At 38.4% G+C, this 13,759-nt stretch overlaps 1 protein-coding gene across 6 annotated transcripts in view; it reads right to left on the bottom strand.

Annotated features, from left to right (window-relative positions):
* Window positions 1-1,024: 1,024 nt before the first annotated feature.
* The window catches only part of LOC129365157 (CAP-Gly domain-containing linker protein 4-like), a 28,904-nt gene continuing 16,169 nt past the window's right edge, over window positions 1,025-13,759 (bottom strand). For 4 of the 6 annotated variants that reach the window (XM_055038129.1, XM_055038131.1, XM_055038128.1 and 1 more), the window contains 7 exons: window positions 11,400-11,495; window positions 9,769-9,963; window positions 9,553-9,687; window positions 8,203-8,326; window positions 5,094-5,158; window positions 4,039-4,117; window positions 1,025-3,801 (listed from right to left, as the gene is read on the bottom strand). In XM_055038129.1, the coding sequence (XP_054894104.1) occupies window positions 3,435-3,801; window positions 4,039-4,117; window positions 5,094-5,158; window positions 8,203-8,326; window positions 9,553-9,687; window positions 9,769-9,963; window positions 11,400-11,495 (1,061 nt within the window). In that variant the 3' untranslated portion in view covers window positions 1,025-3,434. The remainder of the gene's footprint in view (window positions 3,802-4,038; window positions 4,118-5,093; window positions 5,159-8,202; window positions 8,327-9,552; window positions 9,688-9,768; window positions 9,964-11,399; window positions 11,496-13,759) is intronic. The other 2 variants (XM_055038132.1, XM_055038133.1) reach the window with 1 other exon arrangement.

The raw sequence follows: 13,759 nt of genomic DNA, 5'->3' as shown, positions 1-13,759 counted from the left end.
TCGTTTCAAAAGAGGAAATGGATACAAAAGATCGAGGCAGAGGTTTCAGAAATATAATCTGAGCAGGACAAAATAAGAAATGCTCGATAAATCTTTTAGAACACATTTGAACCAAGCAGCAATAGAATTGGGCTCATTACATCAATCTATAAGTGGAGGATGTGGGTAGGCACAATTAAACAGCATAGGAGCAGATAGCGACAGGAAGCTACTTCATGATTTCAAAGCCTCTTTTCCTGCACGTAGCTTCTCTGCGTGACGTCTGAACCCTCGCTGCACTTCTCATCGGCTGCAGGTCTCCTGCTTGCTTTTACATCTACAACTTGTTTTTATGGGCACTTCTGCTAAAAGTAATATTGCCGCAGAGCATGAAGATCTTCCTTATGTCCTTTCAGAACCACATTTCCAAATAATAAACTAAAAGGTTGGATGAACAACCTTAGGGATAACCTATAGACAGACAACCATGATGGATGATCAGTGGTAATTTAAAGGAGTGCTAAACATTAACAAAAATCTGATACATATATGCTCAGGAATAACACACGACAGTAAAACCCCAAAGGAATCAAGAAAATTTATAACATAATAGAGAATATGGAAACAAAAAACTGACTTGAGATTGCAATTAAACAGAAATAAGAGAAGGTTCATTTTTAATGTAAATGAAAAATAACCGATTTTTGTGGGTTATGAGTTGGTAAGTGTTTGGAGTCCTAACCTGATGACATTTTCTGTTCCTCTTCATTGACTTTAGAAGCAGGTGAAGTTCTCCCAGAAACATCAACATTTCAGACAAATGTCTAAAAATCTGAATAGAGATAAACAACAAGCATAGAAAACAATTTAGCAAGCAATCAAACCTCAATTTGCTCCACAATCATGGCATGATATGGCATGTTATTCCTATTCGAAGCCAAATTCGTGAAGGCTGGTTCCATCGGGGGGGTTTCCAGCACAGACCGTAGAAACCTGCGGGAATTAAACGGCTCATTTTCTGTGGAAAGAAATTGAAAGCCCAAAAGACATGATGAAAGACTTATTTTATTTAAAAGTTTTAACATGTAAATTCATAAGACTGAACCACTTCTGTCACACCCAGTGAAGACTTTTCATTAGTGCAGAAATTCCCATCCAACAAACTATAGGTGAACAAAGATGTGAAAAGAGAATACATCAAAGGTGGCTTTAATATAAAGGAGACGCTCTTCTGAGAGTAGATGGAAATGTTTCAACTTTAGAAAGGCTGTTATTGTTTTGGGTTTTTTTTTACCATTCATCTGTTGCAGACATTTCAGACAACCTTGGCTGCAGCTTTTCAATCACCTGGGGCCTGACCAAAACAGATCAATGAGGGAAGGCCGCTGGAGATTCTGCTGCTGCCGTTGTGGCCGGCATGCTCTAATTGGACGGGCCATGAGTGTTTTACTGAACAGAGGCCTTGTTTTCCACATGCACAATCAATGGCTCGTTCTCCACAGAGCTGCCCAGACACACTAATCAGCTTATATCCTTGAAACTTGTGGATGATTACATAGTTCTAGTGTCAAGCGGTTTTAATTAGACATACCATATTATTTTGGCCCATTAAATCCTATTCCATGAAAACATACTTCACTCGAGGACCGTTATATGGACTACCACAGTTAAGATCACTGTGGTAATGAGTAAAATACTTTTTCGTGTGCAAAAATACATGATATGATTGTGTCATAATTAACATTTACAGCCTTGAAAACTTCTCATTAATGTGGACCAAATTCTACAACATGGGAAAAATGGACTTGATTTCTAGACAAACTAATGTCTCCTACAATAACACTTCTATCTCTGGTAACTGCATTGACTGTATGGGATTATGGCAAAACGTCAGTATCTTTAACCGAGATGTGCTTTTATAATGTGTGGTTACTGTATGTTTTTAACTATTTCCTATATATTCTGTGCTTAAATGTTTTCTTAACTATGTTTATGCATTATCAAACATATAAAGGCAGGAAAGGTATGTTACAACTTGAGAAACTTTTGTTTTGATAGAAATACGCTCTTGCCTTGTATGAGCAGAAGGGCTTGCAGCCTGCTTGCAAAAAACATCCCTGCAATGATGAAGATCCATTCGAACTCGACCTTGGAGGGTACAGACAGAATTTCATTAAGGGAATGGATTTGCACCAGGAGGAAATCCTACTCACTGAATTTCTTTCTCCAACTTTGTTTCAGAAACCTGATCCTCGAGAAAAACACCTCAGTATGACGAACACCAGCACCACTAAGGATGTTCAAGAAGCATTAAAATAAAAACAGGACAATCTCAATCTTGTTTGAAAGTTAATAAGTATCCTTAAAAGATTTTAAATTAGTACTTTATGATTTTGTTTTCCGAGGTTGATTATTTAATGAACAAGTGTGTGTGTGTGTGTGTGTGTGTGTGAGTGTGTGTGTGCGTTTTATTTTTCTGTATAGTGTGATACAAAGAACACGTGGAAATGAAGGAACTATGATGTTGTGGGCTGGTTTTCTTACTGGGACGTACAAGTACATTTTAGTCTGCCAATTAACTAAAATTGGTTAATTTTGTTGAAAAGCAGCATTTGTCTCATCTTTTTCAATTATTTCACAGGATTCATGATTCCCTGCAACCACAAGGTTTCAATGAACTTTGGGCGTTCAGGCCAGATTAGTGGACATTTATTTATTTTATAATTACCCAATACCTCAGCTGAATGTTTGTTTATATGGGATTTATTAATGTCAACTTTCCGGTTTTAAATGGCTCGACTCTCTTCTTTCAGTGGTGACTCTACTGACCACACATTAGGGCATAAAAAAATATTAAAGATTTCAAATAAAAATATTTTTAGTCACATTATTACCAACCATACCTAACCAGGTTAAATATGCAAACTGACACCAAACAGAATAATTTATCTGAGGCAAAATAACAGTCTATAGAATAAATGCTGTTAATGTAGCTGTATCCTGATAAACATTTTAATCATAATAACCAATAATAACTTTGACATCACATACATTATGACCCTGTTGCATAATCTCCTGTTCCAACATGCTCTTGACTGACATGCACTCACATTAACACATAAACAGCCTTGATTAAATCATAATTATTTGATAAAGTCAATGAAGATGTGATCAAAATGAGCTCTGTTTTAAAAGATGTTTCGCAAACACCCAATTTAATCTTATTCTATGACGACCAGGCGAGTCGGTGCAATCAGATTAAGTAGTGCAGAGAGATTAATGAAAAGCAAATTTATCTTTAACTTTATAAAGTGCTTTTTGCCTCTAGACCTTAAATACTAATAAGCAGTTATTTATTTAGCTCCAAGTTCTGCAACACAGAGAATGCAAAAAGTTAGAAATGCAAAAAGTTCAAAGATCTTTGCATCCAACACACCCCCAGTTTTCAACAGATCTCAGCTTTTCTCATTCACCAGGTGGGAACCGTTGATGCCACGGTAGGTGACACGGCTGGGTCGGACCAGCACGCCATAGCCGGGCCGACATGTAAAGTAGCGGTGGCCGCCCACAGACCCGTCGTTCTTCCCCTTTGGGCTTCGAAGCTCCAGCCCCAGCCAGAGCCCGGAGGCAAAGTCTGTGGTTCCCAAGAAGCGGACGAACGCCATCTCGTTGGCGCTGGTCAGGAAGACCTGCATGCCCACATGAAGGCGCACCTGGCCGTCAGAGCAGGATGACAGACTTGATCCTGCCATGCTTCCAGGAAGTCCTCCACTGCTGCCACTGAGGGTGCTCCAGCGACGTCGGTGAGGGGTAGAGCGACTTCTTCATGTTTTGTGAAAGAGTGGAAAAAACAGCAAGGAAGATTTATGAGAAAATATGTGTTGAGAAAAAGAAATATCAGGTGATTTATGAGCTCAGGGCTTGATCCTCAGGTCATTCTCTTTAGAATACTGTAGCCATTTCAAAACTCCTGATTCTGACACTGCTGCAGGAGGATTAGGATGAAGCTGAAAGGCTCAGGGAAGAAAGATGTGAAAACTGTTTTAAAAAGATTCTCACCTGGAAACCGGGCTCCTCCTGTTCCCCTCTTTTGGTGTGGCGATGGCTGATGATGTGCTGAAGCTGCGACGAATTGTCCCTGCATGCCGGTCATAAGAGTCAAGTACATTCCACAGAGATGCATGCTAAGAACTGTCCTCACAGAGAGAAAAGTAGAAATGTCTCCAGTCTAAAGTTTCCATCCACTCAAAATTAAATGTTGCAATTTCAGAGAAAGAGAAAAGGTTGTTGAGCATTTCTAGTTCTATTTACTCAACTGCGTTTTTTTGACAGATGGCTGGAAAGATGTAATACGTTTTTTTAAATGGACCTTAAAAGCATCACAACGTAAGAGAAATAACATCATCATTGTTCCAAAAAGCTTTTTATGCGTTTACAAATATTCAGAGAACTTGGTTGCTGTAAGACGTTGAAGGTTAAATCTCCAACATCTCAGTTCGGGCATATTTTCAGAAAGCTTGAGATCTGTGCTACTTGCCTTTGTCAGAAAATAATTTCCCACGACCTAAGAAGAACTGCAATGTAAAGTATGTAATGTAAACATTACATACTTTGGAATAAAAGAAGATCTCCCGACCATAGGAGATGGATAGACATCAGCCAAATATAAAACAGGTTCATATTTCCAGTTCATATTTTCAATGCATGTTTTCGAAGATTTAACTACCAAAGTTGAAGATCTATCTAAATAAAAGTCCATAACAAAGTTGAAATCACCACTAATTAGACTATTATTAGAAATGTGTGGTTTAAGACCTTTCTAAAAAATTGAGGGTCATTGTTATTTAGTCTGAATACATTCAGTTGGGTTATTGCGGTATAACATACCTCCCATCCCTGTCCACTGAAGGTATCCAATTAGGCTTGCATGGGTTTCAATAATACATTCAAACTTCTGTCCCCAGTTTGGGTTTTGAAAATCCATGCAGTTTTTATAATTTAAGAAGAAAACTGTTTAATGGATACTTAAAATCCAAAAATTAATGACATTCCATGAGTGCATGAAAACCTCTGTCTGCAGCTGTACTTTTCACATAATTGAGTCTAATCCTTACCGCTGACTGGATGACTGAGTCGTGATGTGGTGAGCTCTGAAAGGCAGTCGACGGAACCGTGGATCCTAGGAGGAAAGGAATTAAGTATTAGTCTCCTCCCTGAGGTCTTAAAGTAACCATAGTGCAAGAATAAATTTTTTAGATCTCAAAACAAAGGCGACAAATAGTTGCCAGCAGCGATCTTGCAACAGCCATATTGTTTTCTTAACCTCCTCTAAACCTGACAAACAGAAGGTCTGAGCACAGATACAAAACAATAGGCGTCAGAAATGAGAACAGTTAAAAGTACAGAAACAACAGCAAAGTGCATTTGTGAAAGGATGGAGCATCTACTTTCCTAATAGGTCACAATAGATGCAGATGCTGACAGCAGAAGAAACAAGGAGGAGAAGTAAGCTTCTGAAGAAGAATACAAAATCCTTCATTAGACAGCTGGAAAGCATGCGCGCTCTCTACTCTGAGGTTAATTAGGAAATAAAAGAGGAAAGAGAAACAAGAGCTGACTCCCCAAAAAGCAGCTTCTATCTAAAGGAAGCGCTAAAAAAATAAAAATAAAAGTAACAAGAAAACCCTGAGAGAAAAACATGAACAGAGACAAATCATCCAAAGAAATGAAAGTGCTACAGTCCATCAGCTCTGATAAACTCTTTCACAAACGCACACATTGTTATAGATGACAGCTGCCTTTTAATGCCTTTTATTCAGTTATGACCATTATACACTTGAGGCGCTCTGCTGCTAATGTGCCGTCCACTAAGTCAGTGATTCCATGAATAATACTGTCAGAGAATTTCCCCAGGAAAAAACTGATTTAATAAACAGCCACTTTGGAAATCCTTACAATTAACGAAACATCTGTATCGGCACTAAAATAACCTTAAAAAACTGAGGTTATTGAAAAAAACAATTTTTTTTAACTAGTCTGATGAGAAGCAAAAACCTTGAACAGTTGCTGCCCAGCTGCATACTTATTAATCATGTAATATACGTTCAGTGTAAAATACAGATGCTGCAAACTAATTATTGTTTTTCTAATTTTGCTGTTAGGGACGCACTTTAATTATTGATCAACAAAAATTATTAGAATCATAACAACCAGGAGCTTTAATTTGTTCACAACAGTAAAAAGGAAACCTTTGAGTCATGGGAAAATTTAATTAGGGCAAAGCTGCAAGGTTTAATATTTCATACTGAAAGCAAGAAGATTAACATGTACACATGCCAAAATACCAGAACCAATATCAGAACAATATGTAGTTATAACGTTTTCCCAAACAGATTTTCTGATTACTGTCCATAAAAACATAAAATGTGTTGCAGGAATTTTGATAAAAGTAGCAATTTAAATCCACCGGGAAAATAAGCAATCGCAGATTATCCCTATCCAGGCATGAAAATAAATGCTTGTCATCCCAGACAACAATAATTTTGGGGATTGATATGGTTTTCTTATGTTGTTTGACATCTGAGTGACTGATTATAATATTTCCCCGATGAAGACTAGAACATGTAAAAGAAAATGTGGTGGAGGATCCTTCAAAGAGGTAGCATTTTGAATCAGACTGAACATGATGTGCCTTAGTTTCATATCACAGACTCCCAACGTCTCTCTGCTCAGCTTTCAAACCATGCAGCCAGTTCAGGATTTAAAGACCTCATTTGCACAAGCAAATGAGATGGATTAGCAGTGCTTGCCAACAACTGATTGTGAAATCCAGGACATGTTAATGAAATCTTTCTGCTCCCTGGATATTGAGCTAACATGTCATGACAGCAACAGTCTTCAATTAGAGGCCTCTAGAGTTTATGAAAGACTGATTGCTGCTGGAGATTCTTCACAGCCCACAGCATGACCATCTACAACGACACTGAGGATACGAGTGATGCCAGTATTTACTTTCCTTTCGGAATAAATAAAGTGCTTTTAATTATTGCTTTTAGAGATTGAAACTGGTTTGAGTTTTTAGTTTTGGTGCACTCAATAAATGTAAGAAGAAAAAAAACTTACATTATTTTCACGTGAATTATGGATCACAATCAAAGATAAATTGGAAGATTGCAATCTGTGGCTGGTTGATTAGTATTCCCACATCCCTATCTGATTTTACCATGAAAAAAGTTGCAGAGAAAATATTTGACTTTATGAAGTAATAAAGTAGGAGTTTTCATCTTGGCTCATTTAATTAAGAGTGAAAAAAGAAAACTGATTTCAGTGTCTGTCAATCAGCTGCCAGAGTCTGATTTTAATCTTAATGCTTTCTACTTTTTCCATCAGGTGTTGACACACACTAAGAGCAACACTGGTACAATGCTGGTTATTGTTAGTTCTAAGTATAGCAAAAGGGATTTATCTTCAAATTGGGAAGCTGCAACAACAGAAATAAACAACTTGAAAAGCTTTTGGAGACACATTATGTGTCTTACATTGACAGGAAAGGGGCTAGCTGGTTGAGACAAAATGGATGAATAATAGAAATACAACAGAAAAATTTGTATTTCTGTACTTTTTTCAGATTTTTATAACAAAACCAATCTGCTCACTCTTCCAGACTGCCTTGTTGTTGTAGTTTAACAACCAAAAAGCCCTGCAACAAATCTGCAGCTTAATCATCTTCTGATTTGCCATCTAAAAACAGATGCATCACAGACATCACATTTTAACATACAGTTTAGCTGACAACCTGTTGTGCGAATATGTCTTCCTTTAAATATTAGTCATCTTCATTTAAAAGCAGACGTTGCAGCATCTGGCTCATTACAAGGTGTCACATTAAATTGAAAAGTCTTGCTGAGCGAAGGCTCTGGGCTCCACGTTTGATAACTCTGACTCAAGTTAATCACCAGAACAGAGGAGAAGCATTTACCGCACAGAGGGCGAAATCAAATATGTCAACGGCCACGCAAATGACACTGTCAAAGGAACTCATTAGTGCCATCAGACGTATATATGAGGGCAATCAAAAGCAGCCTTGGGGATTTATTGTTGAATCTGCTATGAATGTTAAATAATTCAATTTTTTTTCTGGTTAAGTCCATTTGATTTTCTCTGCAAATGACCACAGAAGAAAACTTAAGGTTTGTCAGCGCAATAAAAAGTGGAGGTTCTCACCTTTGAACACGAGAAGGAGGAGCAAAGACTCCATGTTTTGGAGGGCAGCTGAAGTATCTTACGCCTCCCACTGAGCCATCATTTTTGCCATTTGGCTTGTCCAGTTCAATGCCGAACCAGATACCTGCAGGAAAATAAATCCAAAGACATCAAAACCACACAAGAAAAGATGCACGGAACAGAGTTTTTATATTTTAGATGCGCGCCGACACCTGAAGCTACGTCACCAGTGATACTCATTAACAATGTGAACATCTTAAAGGCTAAACCATTAAACGTGAGGGTACATGGTTCCTGCATATATATATATATATATATATATAGTTTGTACCAGGTTTACATTCAAAAGAATATACATTTCCAGGTTTCTACAGATTGTGGTGGGTCTCCATGGATGTGGTATTCTGACTAATTCACCTTTTATAGTTAAACTGTAAAGCCCCTCTACTAATGAGACCCTACTTTTAGAGATGCAAAGCAGCTTATAAACAACCCATCTATGGCTTGTTTATAAGTCATCTATACAAGTCATTGCTTGTGGCTCCTTGCTGATAAGATTTTTTATGGGTTGAAAAATGGGAACTATATTACCAACTAAAAGAAAGTTCAAAGTTAAGTTTTGCACACGCACATTAATATGCTCACAGTCAAGTAAAAAAGAAGAAGGAAAAAAAGGAAAGAAAACATGTTTGTTTTTGGTGCACTGAAGTTAAAACGAAACGGCGTTGATTTAAGAGTATCAAAGGGGGAAATAAGACAGAAATCCTGTCGTGGTGTGAGACACATTAGTATTTATTTATACATGACTGATGCCTGAGGAGAATTGCTGTCTAAATATTAATGAGTCGTGTAAACTGCTGTGTTTATGTTGGGTGAGGGTTTGGTCTGAAGAAGTTTTTTGTACTAAAGTGAATTTTTCAGGACTCTTTCCTGTTAAACCAGAGAATTTCCACTGCAGTAGTTTGTTACAGTATGTAAGTATGAAGCAAAAACCAGAAAACATGAAATAGGAGTGTTTAACTTAAGAACCATGTGTGCATCATTTCATAGGAATTTGTTTCTTTCCCCAAATCTAAAAAACATAAAATATTAACTATTTGAGAGCCATTACTTTCCGAAACAGAACTGTTGCAATGTCTCTACGTCTCTGGCTCCTGTTGTAAAGAATGCCAACTCACAACAGGAAGGTTAGATAGAAGATCATTTAAGTACAGTTTTTATATCTTCTGTTGTAATTCTTAAAGAGGAATGTGTTGTAGGTAAAACCTTATCACAAGGTCAAGGTTTCTCAAAGCTATGTCACAAAGCTAAGTCACAAAGCTAAGCAGAGGAAAATGTATATTTACTAACCAGGAGCAAAGCTGGTTTTCCCACAGAACTGAACTACACCAGTTCTCTGTCCCGCCACCAGCACCCTTTCCCCTTGTCGAACCTCAGAGCCGTCATTCAACAAGCTGCTTCCTGAGGAGGTTCTACTTCTGAAACCTGCAACGCATGCAACAAAAGCCAGTTCAAGGTTCATGATGCCAGGATCTTCCTGAAACCTTTTGAGTCAGTGTTTTGTACCTGCAGCCGAAGGACCTGAGGAGCGGAACGAGGAGTGGAGTGCAGGTGATGGCGTCATCCTGGGACCAGGGGAGATGTTCTCCTTTCGCTGCCTGGCAAGGAGGCGCTGCCTAGGCAACGGACGAGGTCGGCCACCTGACCCATGACGAGAGTCCAACGAAGATGATGAAGACGAAAGGGAGCGAGAAAGAATACCTGTGGGGGGTAGGAGGATCATAGAAAAAATTAGGGAAAGAATGTGCAACCATAAGACCAAACATTTATGTTAGGATCCGACCATGCCGTGCAGCAGAAAACAAACACGAACATCACATTATTGTTCAGGTTATTATACACATTATTATACACATATATTATTATACACATTATTCAAGTAAAATTCAACTTTCTCCGTTAAGAAGAAAAGACAGACTGACAGAGACAACTAGAAGAGAAAAAGGAGAACACGGGAAAGACAAAGAGTTATCCACAGAGAGGAAAGGAGGTAGAATGCAAAGAAGAAAGAAGAGAGCAAAGAAAAACAAGAACTAAAATGAAGAAACATAGGACACCAGAACGAAAAAAATGGCACAATGGAGAAAAGAAAAGAAAGATGAGGTTTGAAGGACAGATGGGAGAAAATTTAAAAGGTGCAAGAAAGAAGGTCAGAAACAAAGTGAAAAAAATTTTGGAGGAGGAAGAAAAAGGGATACTAGGAAAAAAGGAAGCGAGAAAACGAAAAATACAAGTACATGAGGAAGAAAAAATGGAAGGACAACACTTAAAACAATGATATAGAAAAAAATATGGAATTTAAATTTCCAATGCTATCCTTTACTGGAAAATACTGACACCAAGTTGCACTCTTTACCAAACAGTTCTAGACTCCATATCAACTCTGAAACATTAGAACAGCAGTTATTTAAAGAAACGGGAAGAACCAAATGTACCTGTTCCCTGCGTACAATGAATCCACCATCTTTCTGTTCATGTCTGACTCAACCTACAATTAACAATGATCTGTTGTTTATTTGTGACATGCAGGATAACAATCCAGACGATTAAGGCTGGAATTTTCAGCAGCACAAACCAAGAGACCTTGTTCCTTTTGTTTGGTGTGAGCGATTACTGGAATCCAACTAAAGGCTGACGTGTTAATGCCCTCCTTCAACATGGGGGGATAAAATGAAGCAGAGGGCTCCAATTCCCTCTTTAGAGGCCATTTGGGTGCAGGACCTCATTAGGCTTTTACCTTCCCACAGACCTTCCCAGGCTGCAAGTTCATTAAATGGCCGCTGCTCTGAGGGTAATTGATTTGGTCTGTGCCAAAGAGCTTTAAGAGGAGGTTCAGGTCCAAACAAACTGAAAAACAGACAGTAATGAAAAATAAGCCTCTGGTTTATGTTTTGAATCTATGTTTCATTACAATTTGCACTATGCTTTCGGTATAAATTTTGTTTGTCGTCATCACTGAGCGAGCTCCCCAGAAAAACAGGTTTTGATGCTGGATTCACACATTACAATTTCGCAAGATCAAGTGGTTTATGAGGTTTACAGTTTCCACACTTTTAGTAAAGCTCTACACTAATAATGCAAACATTCCCAAACCACAATCTCTACACCAACTCAGGAGTCAGCACACACCACAGTACCTGTGTTATTGACTGAGGTGTTGTCCTCTGTGCTTTGACTGGGACATGGTGGATGCTTTTCACTGTCAGGTGTTTCTTTAACAGAGGATGATAAACCTTTCCACACAGAGACATTCAGTTCTTAATTACACACAGAGTGATGATAAAAAGACAGGATAACACACTTTCATTTCTAGGACATAAGGTACCAGCACATGAAATGGTCACGTCTTTACCGGCTTAAATAATTATTCAAATTCAGGCTTAAGTACACAGTAGCAGTGGATTCCACAGAGCCATTATTTATTGAACCAAACATCAAACCAACAAGGGAAAGAAGGATGTAAGTATTAAGTACATCCATGTTAAGTCCATTGTGTTTTCATTTAAGAGAACACAGTGTATGGTTAGTATCTCCAAGGTCAGAGTTCACAGAAACAGTAATCCGAGGACTCTGATCTATCAGAATCTAAAGATCACAAAAAAAAATATTTGTATTGGCACAACGATACAGAAAAACCCTGGTCACAATTACAGGTGGGTAGTAACCAATTTAATTTACTTGAGTGACCTTCTGATTCATATTTACTACTGGGAGTAGTTTACTTTTGCAAGGTACTTTACTTTAACTTGAGTAATAATATTTTGAAGGAGCGCTACTCTTCAGTAAACTTTATCTAGTCTAGAGGTCATTCATTCATTCATGGTGGTTAGATACACTGCAGCCACAGCTGCCCTGGGGTGAGGTTGCTACGCACCAGCAACACCAGGCCCTATGACCAGCAGGTAAGGCGGGTCAAGTGTCTCGCCCAAGTACACACGACTGAGATAGAAAGTTCTAACTTGAACTGTGAACTGTAAAAAGTGTATCACTCCAGAAGGAAAAGAAAACATCCTTGAAACAGGAGGACTTATGTAAATAGCAAAACAAGCAAACAATTTTTTTTCCAAAGTAATTTAAATATGCCATGACAAGCAATTAAATCCAAGCCAAATCTGAAATGGCAGCAAACAAAGCATTTAAAAAAAATATCACATGGCACATTACTAACAGTATTCTCTCTCGAGGCAGAAAATAGCTTATAAATCATAAAACTTTGCAACTTCAGTGTTACCTCACTTGTAGCAGTAAATTAACTACCATTTAAATCACAAAACATTTTTAATTGGACATTATCGAGCAAATATCTGAAGCAATTGTAGAGAGAAGAACATCCCTAATGAGGATTCAGGCGACACATTCTCAAGTGTTATTTAAAAGAAAATACGAAAATCAGACAGGTACTGTATTTGTTTTAATGTTTTTTAGTCCAGTCAAATGTTTTCCAACACTTGACTGCATTCAAACTTAGAATAGCAAACATTTGTTGTCAGTTGACCTTTGCTTGCAGAGCCCTGCAGGTGCCATCCATCCCCATTCATGCCCTGATGTTCACTTCAGGTGGCAAAGGGAGGCTTTACAAATCTAAGCAGAGCTCCTTTGTGATGCCACGTATTTACCCTCTGCACTCTAAGGCTGGCCCTAATTGGGACCAGGCTGGCATTCTCCCTCTTTGGTCTGACTTGGTTAGAGAACAGACAGTTGCACAATGAGTGAACCAATCTGATCGATAAACAGGAGCAAGCCCTCTCCAGCAGTGATCCAACGGGCCAGTAAAATGCAGGTGTCTCTGAAAGTTGGGCTGACAAAGGCCTGAGAAGTGAGCAGTCATAAATTAGCCTAGTTCAGGTTGAACAACAGTGCAGACACGTTTGCCCTCAGATGCATTGTACGCTGTTCGTAAACACTCACTCACACACCTTGTGATTAATAGCTGCCAGGCTACTCAGCCTGTCTATGCCCTAGTTATTAAACTCAGCTTAATTGGACTATCAATCACCGAACAGCACAGGCCTCTCTAAGGTCCGGTATTCCAGTCACATCCCGATCAATCGGTCTTCAGAACCCTGACAATTACAACACCACAATACAGCTGTAAACCTGAGAAGTGGCAGGAATAACGAAAACATAAGACAAGGTTTCTGAAGGAAATTAACAAAGGAAGTCATTTGTCAGAAGTTGGTGAAAACGAGCGTTCAAGGACTGAGAGAGCAGGGTCTAATGTATGCATTGTCCTTTGGCAGTGGTTCAGAACCCACTTTCAAGGAAGATTAATATAAAAAGCTATGATGCAATAAATCTTGGATGCAGTAACATAGTTCATTCAGGATAGGCAAAATAAAATAGGATTTTGTTCAATGGAGAAAAAAACAAGCATAAAAATTACATCTATATGAGACTAAACCGTTTATTAGGACATGGCTTTGGTCCTGCTTTAGTTACCCTGCAGGGGGCCAAAACACCTCAAAATGCTAGAATGAAAACTGACAAGACATACAAT

This window comes from Poeciliopsis prolifica, unplaced genomic scaffold, assembly GCF_027474105.1.
Source record: "Poeciliopsis prolifica strain line A6 unplaced genomic scaffold, Auburn_PproV2 SCAFFOLD013, whole genome shotgun sequence".
NCBI classification, from domain to species: domain Eukaryota; kingdom Metazoa; phylum Chordata; class Actinopteri; order Cyprinodontiformes; family Poeciliidae; genus Poeciliopsis; species Poeciliopsis prolifica.
Note: the sequence above shows the minus strand (reverse complement) of the source record. Positions and strands in the feature narration are given on the sequence as shown.